Source organism: Sesamum indicum, linkage group LG2 (genome assembly GCF_026168435.1).
Source record: "Sesamum indicum cultivar Baizhima isolate 11 linkage group LG2, ASM2616843v1, whole genome shotgun sequence".
NCBI classification, from domain to species: Eukaryota; Viridiplantae; Streptophyta; class Magnoliopsida; order Lamiales; family Pedaliaceae; genus Sesamum; species Sesamum indicum.
The window spans coordinates 13,318,856-13,337,644 of NC_142658.1; the positions used below are offsets into that span (position 1 = coordinate 13,318,856).

Genomic DNA, 18,789 nt, shown 5'->3' on the forward strand with positions numbered 1-18,789 from the left:
TTTATTAGATGAAAGCAAATATCAAAAGTGCTAAATATAGTTTCAAACTAAGTAACTATCCCTTAGATATAATTTGGCAAAAAACGTAAATTTTATCCACTAATTACAGCATGAAACTTTTAGTGTTTCTTTTAATTATTTGAAAATATTGATGACGGCAACTAAAACATAGAGTTTTGTGACATGTGAGATAAGAAAAAAAAAAAAACTATATTAAAAAAATATTAGCAAATTACTCCTCTGTACTTCGAAAATGATGCAAGTAGCGTCCCGATTAATGGTTTAAATTGGTAATTTGTTGCATTTTTTTATATAATTTGTTTTTTGTTCATTTCTCATATCACAAGGGGGTAAATTGTATTTTTTCCGAAATAATATGATATACTTAGTTCAAATCTTGGTAAAAGAAAATCTAAATTAGCCTGAAATTAATTATCATACGCATGCCACCGGCATGACTTAGTTAATATGTGGTGCTTTTTTAATTTCTGACCACTTTTACTGACATGGCATATAGACTGGTAACACATTGTGCAAAACTATGACATCACCAAAATCGATCGAAAAAATTAAAAATCCTTAAAATTAAAGGGTCATTTGCCAAATATGTTCCAGTAATTTCCTATGAATTTCACATTTCTTAATGACATTTGAATTGGATGTGCTATTTTTTTTTAAAAAAAAAATTATCATCCTTAATTATAAATTTAAAATCAAAGAAGATCAAAACTACCATTCTCTTATACTTATAAGGCCAAAATTACATATTTTTTATATAATTATTGATAAAAAAAAAGTAGAAAATTAGGTGACAGATATACGATGATAATGTTGTAAGAATGACATTGATGCATGAGGCAGCAGTGCACGTGTGCCTCATCTAAACCACAGAGAGGACGCTTTCACTATCCAGACATGAACGTTTGCCCGATTGAGCTACTTCCATCCAATCCCAACTACATACTACCACCTCACGTTACTTCTCATTTGTAGCTCCATTGCTTCACTCCCATCCCTCATATTATCATATATAACTATATATTGTTATTAGAAAAAAAATATAATTTTAGTTTTATAATTTAAAAGGAGTTGTAGTTTTAATTTTGTTCGAATTCATTTGTATAATTTAATCTTGTAAAAAATTTTATAATTTTGATAATTTTACGTCAAAATTGTAATTTACTTGCAATTCTAGTCCTGTAAATAAATTCACATAGGACAAAGAGTGTCGACTCTCCTAAGCTATAGGACTAAAAATGCCAATCCCGTAAGTTACAGAATTAAAATTACAAAAAATTTAGTTAACTATCTGCAAGTCACATATGATTTTCTGACGAAATTGACAGAAGGTATTATAGGACTAAATTGCGAAAATCAATTTGTGTAGGACCGAAAATATTATCCCCATAAATTATAGGACCAAAATTGCATTTCTTTTTTCCTATTATTAAGGACTAGTTACACTTAGACCCCCTAAATTACAATTTTCTCTTAAAAAAACAAAATTACGATTATACCCCATCTGAAAATTCATATTTACACCTGACTCTCATTTGTTAGAATTTGGATAAAAAATATTGAAGCTAATAAGAATAATTACATAAATTCCCAATCATACCCCTAATTTGACATTCCAATGTAATAATTTTATACTTGAAAGGAAAAAAATGTAACGATATTAACCCTACTCCATATATATATACATATTATATTTGTCCCTTTATAAATATACATGATTATATTAAATAAAAAAAGATTGAAATATATTTAATTAATGTATATTTTTGTAATTCACATTTATTTATAAGGGTTAAAAAAGTAATTTTTGTATTTATAAGTCATACAATAGATACATACACTACCCTACCGTACTACATAAACTCATAACACCACTATAAATACTCAAAACATTAACTTTTTACACCAAGTGACTATTCATTCATTTAACAACACGCCCCTCTAAAAAATTCTCTATGCAGATTTAATTACACCTGGTGTTTTGTGTGGTGTTGTGCTAAGGGTAAAATTCTCGTCTCATCCATTAATCAGAATTACAACTTCATCAGCAATTCTTTTGCTAGCATCAACAATTTTTTTATCCAAATTCTAACGAAATACGGGCAGATGTAAACTGATAACTTTTCGATCATCATAAGTGTAATTTCAAAACTATAATTTCCCATTTTTAAAGGGAAATCTAAATATAATTGATCATATTATTAATACTTCAAGTCATCACCTTTTGCTTTTTAAGAATTGAGATAAAAATAAATAAGATGGAGAGTGGACTAATTTATGACATTCAATGGCATGTTCACTGGAATGAGAACTTAAAGGGATTAGCGCTAATATCTCGCGTTTACTTCCTAAAATCAGTTGGGATAAAATTTACGACAATTTTTTGTTTTCCTTAGATTGTCTTACATAATACCGAACAGCGAACAAAATTGTACTTTTACACTTGATCCGCCCACATTAGCAGTTCATCAAACGCTCGTTTACCAAATGTGGGGGGTTATGGTGTGATAGATTAATAAATGACAATGTGCAGAACAGATTAAAACGTATTTATTTTAATGTTTTTCGTATATTAGGTCACATATTTATTGTCAGAAAATAGAATTATTTTATCTTATGTTTACTAGTAGTGTTTTGAACTTATGACAAAGCACAAAAAATGATGAAAATGAGTAAGAATAAAACAGCAGTTTCTTTGTCAGATGTCAAGGCAAAAAAGAAGGTTAATATGGTGGAGAATCGAAATTTTCCGCCATATATGCTGCCCAGTATATTTACAAGTGGCATCCATAGTACACTTCCTTTTTGGCCAGTTTTAGGAATAATTTTTTTCTAAAGTTTGGTGTAATTATATATTGACCCTTCGTAGTTTGAAAAATTATATCCACTGAACTCTACTTTCATCTAATAAATAAGTTTTTCGATAGTCAAAATTTACTAATATTAACAAAACAATTAAAAAAGATTATATTGATCCTCAATTGACTTATTATCAATATTAACAAAAAGAAAAATCAATAAATGAGCCCGATTATACGTACACAAGAGCACCGTGCATATAAACAAAGATTACTCCGTGTGTCATGGAATATCCGATCGAATACATGAAGCAACCATGGTTGAAAAGGAATCAAGACTATGATTCCTTAGTTCAAACGAAGTACAGAACGTTGGTAACAACAAACCCATCGTCAAGAGTTCCCGAAGATGACGAGTTCGAAGGTTCTCCAACCACCTCCATCTGATTGTCAAAACAAATCCCATCTCCATGTATTATAATTTTCTATTGTACTATGATTAAAAGAAAAAATGTTGTAGCAATACAAATTAACCACAGCAGTAAAGCAACCATTAACCGTTATTTATACAAGTAAGCCGAAACATTGATCATATTTAAATTATTGTCATCAATTACAGAATTGAAATCCAAATGGCCAAAAGTGTCACCATATGGCACGAATAGGAATGCAAATGCATTTTCTCGACGAGACAGGACCATCTTGCCAATCAAATGGTGATTCAACTAAATCAAACCCGCCATTTACTACTCATAAACCGAATAGCGATACAAGCAAATCAAACCAGGACACTTGACCATCTGGTGATTCAAGCAATTCAAGCCGGCGTATCACAGCCGGTTGATACTCATGTATCGACATGGATATAATTAACCGGCAAGATTTACCACCCTACCATAGGGAGATGCAGTTCTGTAATAGAACTCACCCGACATTCATGTGACCTTTCTTATTTTATAACTCGTTCAACCATTGAATAATGATTGATTAAATTGTCGAAAAAGTTGCACCCAACTAGTAACGATTGAAAGGATAAATGGCAAGATTGTGGCAATTACAGTTGCATCTAATTGTAAACAGCGGTTATTTACAGCATCGACATCTACGCCCTAACAAACAACACAAACATAAATCTGAACACAACGAAAATTAAATCGTAGCATAAGATCAGTGGTAAATTACCTAAGTTAGTTGTGCAACGCGCTATCAGCAAGTTTACTCCACCGTGATTTTACGGGAGTCTTTCTGTGATGGCACCTTTCCTGCATTATCAACCACACAATGCATTAAGCAATATGGTCTTAAACCCATACACCCAAATACGTGAATCGCAGCAACAACAATCAAGAAATTCCGTCTGAGCAGCGTATATCAACATGTGATGTCATCGTACATGTCTATTATCATAACCTAGGCCCGCCCAACGACATTTACTTAGTTGAAATCATGAAATCATTTCTTTATATACACACACGCCCGCAGATAAATTTCTCCGATTCTTATCTATTAATATGTCAAATTACACACTGAATGCTGAATAAAAAAACATGCACATACAACACATCAACTTCCAAAAGGAAGATAAATCAGAAGCAACAGAAAAATAACCTGCCGAAGACGAAGGGCGACAGTTACGTTTAACCACATGCTTCAAATTTTCCTTTCGAAGCATGATGTGTCTAACAGCAATTCGCCTCACAGGATTATAGGTATCGTCAGTCTCTCCCAAGCTGTTCGTGCTGTCTTGATCTTGTCTTCTTCTTTCCTCCACTGCCGGTTCAATTTCATCACAGACAGTAGTTCCAATGTCTCCCTTTCTTCTACCGCCAACCCCTACAATAAGTTCAAAAATATTTATAAGCCCTAAGAACATGAAAATCTAACTTGGACAAGAGTTATTATTTTACTGCTGTAATAACTTTACAATTTTACTATGTTGTAACAATAAAATTGCATAGTTACAGATGTATGTATCTTGACAATCTAGTGACAACTAATATATGCTACTACAATTGTATTTTTGTAAAGTTGCGATTATAGATATATAGCTAGTCATTACAATTTTTAAACAAATTTCTTGTATCACTAATAAAATTCTCGAAAAATACATTAAAACAAAATTAAAATCATTACAAATAGAAATTAGATTTTTTGTCCAGTAACTTAGGTTTCATATATACACACGCATTTTTAGTCCCATTGCGTATGTGATTATAAAAAATAGTCCCATAATTTAAAAAAAAAATTATCAATACTCCTCTCAAATTCAGTTACACAATTAAGGGAAAAAACCCCGACATTTCCCTCCATTCTAGAAAGATGAAGCATATATATGCCTGACCTATACCTGATTTTTCCGTCAATTTTCTAGTAGAAGTTGGAAAGACAACTGAAAATGAAACCTTTCGAAGTTATAGAACTATTTTCGAAAATCCCATTATTAGCAATGGTACGTAACTGTAAATGTACGAAATCTAAATCAAGGTAATAAGAAAAATACAATTTTCCCTTATTAATTATAATTAATATTAGTACACTTAATATTTGTTGCTAACATTATTGTATAGTTTAAAAATACAATTCTTACAAAAGTCACAATCAAATATGACAAAATTAGAAGATTTAACGAGTAAGCTAAATTAAAAAAAAATCTAAAAAAACAAATGAAAGTTCGTACCGACAATACGAGAATCAGAATCCAGAAACAATGGAGAATACATGTAGCAATCACATCTCAAATATTCCTCAACATCCTTCACCAATTCCTTCTCCTTCCCCTTGATGGGTTCAAATGATACCACTTCACCATCTACCACAAAACACCCGATTCCAATCAACAATCCCACTCATCAACAACGAAAATCAGAACAAAAACAAAACATGGTTCTTACCAAAAGAAACAGATGAAGAGGTGTGACGAGGTTGAGGATAAGCGAGAGGCGCAAACATGTAGGTGTCTGATTTCATGTAGTTGAAGACTTTCTTGAACGCTGTCGTCAGTTGTTTCCTTCTGCTGCGACGTTTGAGTATGGGCTTGTTCTTGATGTGGAGTGCGTCGGAGACGGCTTTTGGTCTCCCCATTGGTGGACGAAACGATCGATGGATTGAGCAAACCGACGCAGGAAAAGTGAGAGGAGCAGCGGCAGTGGGAGGAACCGAGATAGGTTTGGGCGGTTGGTGGACAGGTTGTGGGTACGTGCGAAGCTGCAGACGGCGCAACGTGTGCTGTTGGGAAGACAAGTGGCGGTCCAGCATGAAGATGCAAGATTCGTACTCTACGTACTTAGGCACTCGGGTAGATGCATAAGAATTTTGTTAGGGATCCGGGCGGTGTTTTCTGTAAATTTATTTTATAATTTTATATAAGGTTAAATATCTTAATGATCCTCAAGTATTTACTCATATCAATTATTTTATAAAGTATTAATTTAAAATAAAAAACAATCTTCGATTTTTAAATTTAAAATGTTCGTTTTGTTTTACAAAAATAGCTTTTTGAAAAAAAAATTAAAGATATTTCTAAGATGCAAAAATTATTTTTTGTCAAAATTTTTTCTAATTCTAGTTTCACTTATTAATCCAACTATTTTTATTATCAAAATTTTAAAGTACTTGGTGCTTATTTTATCTTATTTTTACTTATTTGACAAATTAAATTAAAAATAAATTTATACATGTATATACTAATGAAACTTATCTGTCTATACATGTATATCTATATTAATATAAAAAAAAAAGATCATTTATATTTAAAAGCGGTGGTTAATGACAACACAGTATCAATTTTTTTGGAGCCAATATATTTTCCTTCAACTGATAAGATAAGTAATTCATTTAACTTTCAAAATCTTATATTTAAAGTGTGAAAGATTATTTATTATATACGTGCAGGAACGCCATGCCACAACTGCTAGAAATACAAAAAAAAAGAAGGTAATTACATGCCAATAATTTCTTCACTTTTGCACTTATAATGACTTGGTTTTTTGCTACACTATAAATGACTACGACTTAGAAACGATGGGAAAATAATACTATTAACCACAATCAAACAAAACCAATACAAAAACTTAAATTTTTACCATGGTCAATCAATATTTGTCATGATTTTTAGCTATAACCAAAACATTTATCGTGGTTTTAATTATAACTAATATTTTAGTCTCGCTTATAAAAATAACGGCTAATTAATTAACGACCGTTGTATAGCTGTGATTCATCTGAACGCGCTACAAATTTTTTCTTTTAACTGAAATAAGTACTTAGCAAAAAATCATATTTGCTCTTGTGAGAGCTGAATGTCAAAGAACATCCAGATGAAATAGTAATATATATATATATATGTATATATGTGAACAAAGTAAGTCCGCGAAATCGTAGGTTGTGAGATCGCTTGTACATCCAGGTCGCGTCGCTGGGTCACCAGTTCTTTTTCTGTATAGTTTTGCTCTTTTGTCTTTTCTGTACATATATATTGTTTGTTACATTTTTCGGTTATTCGTATATTCAGTTAGTTAGTAGTTTGTTAGCTAGATTCCCTTTTGTTGTATTTATATACTTGCTTCTCATTGTATCATTCTCTTGATGATGAATGAATACTAGATTTCCCAAAGCATTATTATTTTTAGGGTCCGGATCCGTTATTCATTTAATGGAAACTATTGTTGGCTATTCTCCGGATAAAAGTCAGAATATGGTCTTATGGGTGGTTTAAGAAAACATGTACCGATTACCAAAACCTCTTTTTTATTAGGTTCCATATTGTTCTTGAGAATGGGAGTACTATTTTTCTCTTTTAATTTGTCATCTTTGCATGGTATTAGAGCCTTCTCTTGAAGGTCTTTGTATGCGATACCTATACATTACGGCGACGGCGATAGCCGGCGATTACTGAGTACTCAATATCGAAATGAAGCCTTTGCCCAAGAAGCTACACCTTCATGGGTCCGATCACCCGGGAATGATATTGGTAAGTGCACCACTCACTGAAAATAACTATTTGAACTGGAGTTTTGGAATTAAACGCGCACTCCGTGCCAAAATGAAACTAGTGTTCATTGACGGAACCTCAGAGAAACCAGCCCCAGCAGATCCCTTCTTTGAACAGTAGATTCGGGTTGATAGCATGGTGACAACCTGAATTTTGAACTCTATATCTAAAGACATTATGGAGGCCTTCATGTTCACAAAGTTCTCACGAAATCTCTGGGTCGACCTTGAACAATGATATGGAGAGTGCAATGGGCCAGCTGTATCAGATCCAAAGAGAAATCTGTTCTATGACACAAGGTAGTCTTCCTCTATCATCCTATTTTATAAATATGAAGAGGCTGTGGGATGAGATGGCGGAGCTAAAGCCAACACCCCAGCGCACGTGCAATGGGTGCACTTGTGGAGCCTGGAAAGCAGTAGAAGATTCAGTCGCGTTCAAGCAGCTGATGCAATTTCTAATGGGGCTCAACAATGTCTTTGAGAATGTGCGACATCAATTACTGGTCATGGAGCCAGTTCCCTCCATCAACAAGGCATATTCAATCATACAGAGGGTGGAGAAGCAGAAGAAAGTTCAGTTGGAGATGAATGAGGCTTATAACACAACCCTACATGTGCAAGGTGGACAGCGACCTGAGAGGAAGAAAACCAGTATTGATAAGCAATCCTTATATTGCATGCACTGTCAGCAAATTGGGCACAGTCAGAACATGTGTTTCAAGCTCCACGGGCCACCTGACTGGTACAAAGAGCTCGCTGACAAAAGGAAAAAGGATGGTGGAAGTAGCAAGGGGTTCGCGGCACAGGTCGCAATTGAGAGGGGTTGCAGCAGGGGGTTCGCGGCATAGGTCGCAACTGAGAGGGACGACCTAGGGCAAACTGGTGTAAAGGAATAACTGATTCAGGAGCTGATTGCGCTAATACGAAATACCATACAACCACCTACATAAAGCAACCAAGCTCATGTTGACGATTTTGCAAGTATGAACAGAGTTTTCACTATTTGTGGGGTAGTGTTTTGTCCTCTTGGATTATAGATATCGGGGCAACTAACCATATATATGACAGCGCTAACACTCTTACCAATATCACACCACTTACACATCCGACCCTTGTTCACCTGGCAGATGGGATCTCACAATCCGTAACACATACAGGGAGTGATTACCTTCACAAAAATCTTCCTCTCACTGATGTGTTATTTGTCCATTCATTCAAATTTAATCTTTTACCAGTGCATAAAATCTGCTCTTCCTTGTTGGTCGAAGTTATTTTTCACCCTTCTCATTGCCTTTTTCAGGACCAGAAGAATAAAACCATCATAGCAGTTGGCAAGCAAGTTAGGAATTTGTACTGCTTAGATGCGACCTCATTCGATCCAAATGTTATTCGCAAATTTGTTCATCAACATCTATTTGCTTTGTATTTTGCATCAATGACAATGATTTATGGCACAAGAGATTGGGTCATCCCTCATCTATTGTTATTAAGCATATTTGTATTCCAGAAATAAAGCATAATTCTAGTTATCTTGGACAAAATTGCAATGTCTGTCCTCTAGCCATGCAGCAAAGGTTGCCTTTCTCTCATAGTAAAACCAGGTCGTTATCCACCTTCGAACTATTGTACATTGACCTGTGGAGACCCTACCACATTAGTTCCCTCACTGGTTGTGATTACTTCCTCATCTTAGTGGATGACTATAGTCGAGCAACATGGACATTCCTCCTCAAATATAAATCACAAACGACCCAAATCTTATGCAATTTTACAATGGTGCGAGCCCAGTTCCAAAAACCAGTTCGGTTCATCCGTTCGGACAATAAAACTGAGTTTGTGAACTCTCAGTGTCAATCCCTTTTTCAGTCATCGGGCATAATCCACCAAACTTCTTGTCCATACACACCACAACAAAATGGGGTGGTAGAACATAAGCACAAACATGTCCTCACAGTAGCTCGGGTCTTGCTCTTCCAGTTAAATCACCCTAAACTCTTCTGGGGAGAATCTATCCTCACAGCGACCTATCTCATAAACAGATTACCTACACCAGTCCTTCGTTGGAAATTCCCATTTGAGGTCCTCTATAATAAACCTCTTGATCTTTCCCGGCTAAAGGTTTTCGGGTGACTGTGCTGCCACTAACATTCGACCACACAAACATAAATTCGATGAACGAGACACCAAGTGTGTTTTTCTTGGGTATTGTCATTCGAAAAAGGCATACAAAGTTTTTGACATCGCTAAACAAACACTTTACACTTCCAGAAACGTGGTCTTTCATGAGCACTCATTCCCGTTCCAAGCAATTCCACCCGACCCGCCTAGTATCTCTCTACCTCTCCCTCTCTCCGACTCAGACTCTCCCTCTTCTCCTACATCGGTTCGCACCCCAGGTCATCCTTCCTCATCTGGCTCCTCTCATTCCCATTCACCTATGTCGGCACCTATTGTTCCTCCTATCCCTCTTCGTAGGTCACAAAGAACTACCTCTAAGCCCTCTTGGCTCAATGACTATTTGTGTAACTGTTCTTCCTCTCATACTACTTGCACTCCCGCATCCTTCAGTGCTGCACTTATACGTTTTGTTGCCTACTTAGCTGTTTTGCAGGAGCTAAAATTCTACAACCAGGCTTGCAAGGATGCAAATTGGGTGGACGCCATTAATCAGGAGCTCGGAGCCCTTGTAGCTAATGACACATGGACTCTTACCCCATTGCTTCCTGGGAAGCGACCTATCGGGTCACGTTGGGTGTACAAATTGAAGCTTAACCCAGATGGGTCGATAGACCTATACAAGGCGCGCCTTGTCGCTAAAGGTTACAATAAGATAGAGGAAGCTGACTATCTTGACTCTTTTTCACCTGTTGCTAAATCTGTCACGGTTTGGATTTTCTTGTCTTTGGCAGCTGCCCGCTCCTGGTCCTTGTTCCAATTGGATATAAATAATGCATTCCTTCATGGATTCCTGGATGAGGACGTGTACATGGTGCCACCTTTACTTGATGTGCCCCCCTACTATGTCTGCAAATTGCAGAGGTCTTTATATAGGCTCAAACAGGCTTCATGGCAATGGAACTTTGAGCTCACCAGCAAACTACTAAGTTTTGGTTTTACTCAGTCCAGCCATGAGCATTGCCTTTTCGTCAGACGCATGAAATCTGAGTTCACTGCCCTTTTGTCTACGTTGACGACATCCTGCTCACTGGGTCCTCTAAGGTTGCTCTTCGATCTGTCAAGGCCTATTTAGATCAGCAGTTCACCATTAACGATCTTGGTCACGCTAAATACTTCCACGGCCTTGAACTAGCTCGCTCCTCCCATGGTATTCATGTGACGCAATATAAATATCTTCACAATATCTTGGTTGATTCCTCAATGCTTGATGCCAAGCCCTCTCCCACTCCTCTACCTTCTGGGGTGAAGCTGGTCGTTGAAGATGGATTGCTGCTTTCTGACCCTGGGACTTACAGGCGACTTATAGGTCGCCTCTTGTATTTGGGCTTCACTCGCCTTGATATCTCTTTTGCTGTTCAGCAGCTCAATCAGTTCCTCCAAGCACCTCGCACTTCTCACTGGTCAGTTGCACTTCATGTTCTCCGGTATCTTAAGGGTATGTCCTCCATCGGGCTCTTCTTCCCTTCCTCCGGGTCTGGTCAGCTTTGTGCCTAGTCTGACGCATCTTGGGCGTCCTGCCTCGACTCTCGTAGCTCCATCACTGATTTTTGCATTTTTCTTGGGTCCTCTCTTATCTCTTGGAAGACTAAGAAGCAAGCCACGGTCTCTAGGTCCTCTGCCGAGGCAAAGTATCGTAGCATGGCATCAGCAGTTAGCGAGCTCCGTTGGATCTCCTTCTTGCATCGCGACCTCCATGTTCCTGCTTTGCTCCCGATCCCTTTTTGGTGTGACAACAAGGCTGCTCTTCATATCACCGCTAACCCTGTGTTCCACGAGCGCACAAAACATCTGAGATCGACTGCCATCTCATTCGCGATCAATACAAACTTAGCTTCATTGCTCCCTCTCACATATCGGGTTCTGCTTAGGTCGCAAATCTCTTCACTAAATCCCTCACTGCTGCAAACTTTGCTCGCTTCCTTCCCAAGCTGGGCCTCTCTTCCTCGAATCCATCTTGAGGGTGGGCTTGAACAAAGTAAGTCCATAAGATCGCAGGTCGTGAGATCGCTTGTACATCCAGGTTGCATCGCTGGGTCACCAGCGACCTCCTTTTTTGTCTTTTTCTGTACACTTTTGTCTTTTTTATGTACATATATACTATTTGTTACATTTTTCGATTATTCTTATATTCGGTTAGTTAGCTAGATTCCTTTTTGTTGTATTTATATACTTGCTTCTCATTGTATCATTCTCTTGATGATGAATGAATGCTAGATTTCTTCATATTGTTGTTGAGAATGGGAATACCATTTTTCTCTTTTAATTTGTCATCTTTGCAATATATTTTCAGATACCAATATACAAATTAATTATATTGAATACATCATATAATAATTATAACTAGTGCAACCTCTGAGGCAAGAAATACTCATATCACTTAATTGAACTCATCAAATCATGATATTGCAATAGCCAAATCTCTGTCGTTGCTCAACTGTTAGAACCGACGACTATCTATGGATTGAATTAATATGTCAACAAAGAAAGTATATATATATAATAATACAAATTAATTAATTAATTCTGTCTTATCCAAGAATTAATTATCTAATAATTAATAATAGTTGAGACTGGTTTCAGCCCATGTCTTAGTGCAGCTTCCCACACCAAATCAATTCGGTCGACCTCTATAGCCCCAACCTCATGGTGAGTCCATCCTTCCAAGGAGTGAACCATTCCACCTGCATGACAAGCATGGACGACTCCTCTTTCCATTGTGTACTGCAACGATTAAAACAAAATCTATGTTATAATTGTTGTCAAAGAGGACTAGCCTTCGTGCTAAGTCGTTTTTGTATGTATATAATAAATAATTTTTTATACTTTCAAATATATTATAAATAAAATTAAAAAATATTAATTCAAAGGTAATTGAAATTAGCTGAAGGGATTTATAGGATTCAAAAAAATTGGAGCAATAGCGTTAAAACAACTTTGTATCTATGACTTACCCTTTCTATTGGTGTTTTTCATATATATTTGAAGGAATTTTATGTAATTTGCCTAAGCTTTTCTATGGGCTCTCTATCTATGTACTTGTTTATTCTTACCATGTAAGACAATGGTATAATACGGTGGGGTTAAATGTATTTTTTGCTACCTAACTTAGGGTATTTGAATTTTCATCCTTTAACTTTCTATGAAAGCATTCTGATCAGTATTTTTTTAATTTTTCAAATTTTAGTTATTTTTTTCGTCGGAGTTCATCTCTATCAACAATAACGGTGAATTATGGGGAAAAAGGGATAAAATAACGAAAATTAAAAAAATGTAAGATCAAAATGTTATTTTTAGAAAGTTGAAGGACAAGCATTAGCTAGTAGGAACAATATCCTCAATTTTAAAAGGCCACATGAAATGCAAATGCATTTCTCAAGCTAGAAGTGCGAACTCCGACAAAAAAAATAACTGAAATTGCAAAATTTAAAAGATATGGAATCAAAATGCTATTTTATAAAGTTAAAATCCGAAATCATCAAATAACTTAATTACCGGACCAAAAATGCATTTAAACCTATATAATATGGCGTAACAAAAGATTTGTTTGCTATAATATTTAAGTTATCAAGATTAGGTATATATGTACTTCTCTGGTTTAGACTCATGGGATGTTGAAGGGTTGAGAGAAAGTACAACAAAGATGTGGTTACCTCGCAACATCCTAGCCCTTCCGCGTCGTCAGGTAACTTCATCGCTGCAAGATTACCATAAGTACAGTCTCTTCTGGACGGCGACACCGGTGGAACCACGAACTGATGAAACTGAGTTCCAGACGGAGCAAAACTTTGCTCTCTTGGTGTGATCCACTTGCCTACTATCCATGTCTACAATATGTACACCAACCACAATTTGATCAGAATTCCATAAATTCTAGTCGAAAGATAGGTCACGGGTTTGAATCCAATAGAATCGCAAAACCAGTTTTGATCCCCGTTTCGAAAAGAAGAACATACATATATGGATTAGATTTTAATACCATACCTTGCAATTTTGGGCTGCTTGGTACTTTGTCACGTGGATGAGATTCTTCTGACAATCAGCCGGTGCTTCTTTCTGAATCATCCTAAATCTTTCGGTTGATAGAGTTAGCATCTGCATGGATAAAACATCACATGCACACTTTTTCAGCTCTAAGTAGTTAATTCTAGGGATTATTTTTACAGAAATCAGGTTTGGTCGAATCAAATTAATCACAGAACAAGTCTGATACACTTGACATGTAGTTGATCATTTTTCATGAATGGTATATTGGTCATCCAAGAAAAGTGTATCAAGGTATAATTTGTTCGAGTCCGACTGAATGCAATTTGAAACTAGAATTTCCATACCATGCACGTTTTTATTGGAGACACTCGGGACAAGTATTTATATAGTGTACGTACCAGAACTCGAACCCCTTTTTTGCAAAGATAAAGAGCAATAGCTCGTCCAAGTTTGGAAGTGGCTCCAGTCAAAAATACTTCGGTTACATCCTTGATCTCATTAAGAATCACGGCTGCTGTTAGGGTGTTGCCATGTACCACGCGAACTTTAAGGTTGGGATGTTTTTGCACGAACAGTGTCCCACCTCCATTCAGGGCCTCATTCTACATTGGCATAATCAAATCTTTAGTATTTGTCTAACCACTAACGTGTCTGTGTGCTTGTAAGAAACATCAAAGGTCTGTTTACAAAAAGTATGTACACTATATACATATATAAGGGAGCATTATATTTATAGTGCTCAAATTATACCACTAATTGATTAAAAATAAAAAACGAACTAGTGGTATAATTTTAAAGCTATATTTTTATAATCCTCACCTGCACATAACAACAGATAATGTGTATAGACAATCAACTGGAACTAACTGGTCTTGGTGATCCATAAAATTTATGATGCGGGGCCCTATTGTGGGCCCATATAATGTTATGTCTGAACCTCCTCACACATAAGTTACAGTGTGGGACCCAATATGGGCCCATACCATACATGATATGATCACTTGGACAAGCCAGTCTTAGTGAACTAAGAATTATTGTAATAACTATTGAAAACTAACTCTCATTTTCTGTAAGAAATGGGACAGACACAGAAACAATGAGGGTTGGGAAGTAACCTTGTTTAAGGCAGCAAGACTAATGACTTTAACTCCCAATCTGTCAGCTCTAAGAATAGCCTCTTCTATCTGCTTGTTGATGCCTTCTGCAGCAAAAGGCAAGAAATACTGCAAAATGCCCGCACAATATCAGGAATGTTGAACAATGACCAAAGTTTCACATTCAGACAAGAACTTGTAAGTATAGCAATTCCAAACCTGGAAACCGAATCGGGGAACGGTCCACGTCTGGTGCAGCCGATCCCTAAGGTTGTAGGACGAGACCAAGAACGTCTTGGACTTAGCCCACATCAACAACATCATGGCGAAGGATACAGGCAAAAACGGCTGCAAGTAAATTCTCGTGTAGTAGGGATGTGATGCTATTGATCTGATCACAAAAGGAGCGTGCATAGCAGACGACAAGTCCACTACGTGGGCTAGGAACACGAAATCTGGAACTCTTCCGTTTTTACCTGCATAGTCAAGAACGTGAACGTTTTGAATTTTAAGATATTATTCATACGAGTTGAATTATATATGATTATCAATTACATGACCAGTGAATATAGGTAATAAACCTGAATCTAAGCTGTTTTTTTTGTGCATATCCCATGATTTTGTGTTCAATGTGTTCCCTAGGGCATCAAAAAGAGGCATGAACAGGCAATAATTGGTCTCCATCTCAGCATGATGCAGGCTGTGGTACCTGCAGACAATAGCAAAAATGATTCAGAAATATTAAAAGGGGCAGTTAGGGTTATGTAATAGAATTGAAACTGCCAACTACTGCCATTATTATTACATAAAGTTGTAAGGATAAGGACGTACCACCCTATAACTATAACATTTATATTATTAATTAGGACCTCTAATGCATTCATTGTCATAAAATTACATCTTCTTCAAGTTTATGCCATTGAATAGAAATTACATTCAACTCCTTTTCTGAAATTTGATATAAATTAATTAAATGCCGTGTATTTTTTAATTATGTAATTTTTGGATTGAAGTATGAAATAATCAACTATGCCCTTGCTGTATTTATTCTTTTTAAAAAAAGTTCAAAAATTGTAAAACAAAAATCTGAAAAAGTGAATAAAAAAATTTGAAAAATTATAAAAAAAAAGTTATCCACATGATCAATAAAAAAATTTAAAAAGAAAACATAAGATTATCATTTTTAATCCACAAAGGCATTTTGATCAGTTCCCACAAAAATTAGATGAAAACATAAGGGGACTAATGGAATCGGCTAATTGTTAGCCGACCGTCAAAGTTAAGGAAGTATTTTAGTAATTTTTCAAACAACGAAGGAATATTTATAGTTATGTCAAACTTCAGGGGAGGTCGTTGTAATTTATCCTAAAATTTAATTTTCTGTAAATACTAAGAGATTACAATTTTAGGTACATATATGTATATATATATATATATATATATGAAAATGATTAATGTTAAATGATTCAAGATTCTTACACGGCTTAAACATTAATTAGAGCAAAATTGATAGATGTGAAGCATAGGCCTCCTCCTATGGTTTGTCTAAGTATAGCAAAGGACTATGTACCAACATTATTCATAATGAACTTGTCTAAATCAAATGTTGCCTCTATAATTGATGAACATTAATGTGAAAATAATTAAGACACCTCCAGGTCTCCATGCAAAATTTACAACATTTTGGGACGAAATCCACTTACGTCGGAGTATAGATTATATATTTGAGAAACGGGACGAGATCAAACAACTGATGAGGAACGATTTCGACGTTGGAATGGCCTAAGCATCTCAATAAATCGAATACCAAAACGTATCCGTAGATCAGAATTATTGATCCATGGCCAACGGCGAATGAACCGATTATGGGTACTCCAATCACGACCGTCAAAAAAAGATGTTCCAGAAATGTAGCATGTCCAGCTGCAAACAATCAAACACGAACAGGCAGTTGAGTAATAAATCTATCTAACACGAAATTAAGACCAAACAGGAACCAAAATTATGTCCTGAATTTCAGATTTGTAGATAGTAATAATTAATACTCTGTAATGATTATTACCTGTATAGGGTTGAGGCACTGGCGATGAATGGTGGAGTGAATGGTAATTGGTAAAAAGATAGTCGCCATGGAAGGATTTATGTATAGTGTAGAAAAGAGGCTCAGAAATTGCGACATGAAGTGCTATTGCTGTTGTGATGCCAGTTTGGTTCCAGACAGCAAGTGTTGCAGACGTTGGAAAAATGTACAGCGCCAGACCAGCCACAATAGCTTGAAGTAAGATAAAATTATCCCTGAATATTGGACAACACCAATCAATCATCAAAAACTCCCGCCAATATATATATATATATATATATTGTTTGGATAAAACCCTTTTTCTAGTTAGTGCAAAGATTTAATTTGTTGTCAATATAAATATTTCAATGGTAAGAAAAAAAATATATTTATGTTATAATAAGATATAGATGTATTTTACGGCATGTAAAAGTACTGATGTGACACAAAATGTTCCCGAAAAAGAAAAGAGTAGCAACTTAACGTCGAACTTGTAAAAAAGAAGCTCACAACTCCTGTGTCGTGTCTTATTGCCCCGTTTTTTAAAGGTTAAGAGGTTGTACTGGTGTTCTTTTTTTTCATCCCCAGGGTTTTCATTTCATTATTGTTTTCCAAATGTCTTTTGCTTTTAACCCATTACAAGAATATTGGGACAAAATCAGAATCTCAGACGAATTCCAGACATGGTCTACGACATATTTGCTTCACGGTTCAATTATTTTTCAAATGTAAGACAGCAGCAAGCTTAACTTGTCATCTAATCATGATCATAAGGTTTGCATGATGTTCAATCCAAGAGAGAGGTTTACTTACCAGTCCCATTCCTTGTCAATCTGTCTGAAATCAACTCCTTTCTTGACAATCTGACGGTTCCGGGTAAAAAAGAGCATGTTGCTGTACGAGGTCCATGCCTGGTACATTAATAGTCTGAGCATACATACGATGAAGATATGAAGAGACCAAGCATCTTTCATGGACTCTTCTTGATATCTTGAGTACAAAGCTTTTGCCAGAAAAAACCCATAAATAGCAATCTGTCGCGAAAACAGGAAAAACACCACGTGAGTTTGAACCTCATCCGTCGCAAAAGAAGCATATAAACATGATCATAATTAAGTGACGGAATGTACCTTGCAACTCCCCAAGATTTCCCATGGCCAAGCATACAAAGGCGCAGCCATGGTGTAGACGGTCGTCGATGAACTTCCTACCTTGCAAAGAAATCAGAAATTTGATTGAGCGCAAAGAAATAGTGTGATTTCTAGCTGAAACTAGCGATGGATTTTCTTAAATGGCTACACTTTTTTCTTCGTGTCGAGTGTTGTCATGGAAGGATGAATATTGGGGTATTTTGTTCTCATATCCATGCTCCTATATATATGGATGGAAGACAACTACCAACTTACTCGATTTAGAGGCGCCCTTTAATTTGTATTTATCAATATTTACGATCATCGTCAACAATGAGGCAGAATACGAAACTTTTCACACACCACCCCAATAAATTTTGTGTGATGTGTGTGCATCTCATGGGGGGGGGAGGGGGGGCAGCTCTATTTAATGTTACTAATTGTACAATGAGGGCTGGGGATGGGTTGGCAACAGAGTGTAACTAGGCCACAGGGACTTGGAATAAGTCTTTGTAATATTTTGAAATATTAGGGGA

The 18,789-nt window shown here is 36.0% G+C and overlaps 3 protein-coding genes across 4 annotated transcripts; 1 reads left to right on the plus strand and 2 right to left on the minus strand.

Moving 5' to 3' along the window:
• Nucleotides 1–3,016: 3,016 nt before the first annotated feature.
• On the minus strand, nt 3,017–6,080 carry LOC105155636 (uncharacterized). 2 transcript variants are annotated; one of them, XM_011071537.3, is made up of 5 exons: nt 5,708–6,079; nt 5,494–5,625; nt 4,425–4,649; nt 3,999–4,078; nt 3,017–3,259 (listed from the first exon to the last, which is right to left on the minus strand). In XM_011071537.3, the coding sequence occupies exons 1-4, from the start codon at nt 6,069–6,071 to the stop codon at nt 4,032–4,034; spliced, it is 768 nt and encodes a 255-aa protein (XP_011069839.1). In that variant the 5' UTR covers nt 6,072–6,079; the 3' UTR covers nt 3,017–3,259; nt 3,999–4,031. The 2 variants fall into 2 exon arrangements, with proteins under 2 accessions (XP_011069839.1, XP_011069840.1); XM_011071538.3 differs by lacking the exon at nt 3,017–3,259 and having other exon boundaries at nt 3,832–4,078; nt 5,708–6,080.
• A 1,645-nt stretch (nt 6,081–7,725) lies between these two features.
• Nucleotides 7,726–8,656, plus strand: LOC148789192 (uncharacterized). Its single transcript, XM_088877906.1, has 2 exons — nt 7,726–7,922; nt 8,008–8,656. The coding sequence occupies exons 1-2, from the start codon at nt 7,726–7,728 to the stop codon at nt 8,654–8,656; spliced, it is 846 nt and encodes a 281-aa protein (XP_088734032.1).
• Nucleotides 8,657–12,339: 3,683 nt separating this feature from the next.
• On the minus strand, nt 12,340–18,580 carry LOC105155872 (very-long-chain aldehyde decarbonylase CER3). Its single transcript, XM_011071856.3, has 11 exons — nt 18,254–18,580; nt 17,937–18,157; nt 17,127–17,359; nt 16,768–16,987; nt 15,646–15,773; nt 15,284–15,540; nt 15,086–15,193; nt 14,369–14,572; nt 13,968–14,078; nt 13,637–13,810; nt 12,340–12,707 (listed from the first exon to the last, which is right to left on the minus strand). Exons 1-11 carry the CDS (start codon nt 18,302–18,304, stop codon nt 12,534–12,536), a joined length of 1,881 nt encoding a protein of 626 aa, XP_011070158.1. The 5' UTR covers nt 18,305–18,580; the 3' UTR covers nt 12,340–12,533.
• Nucleotides 18,581–18,789: the final 209 nt, after the last annotated feature.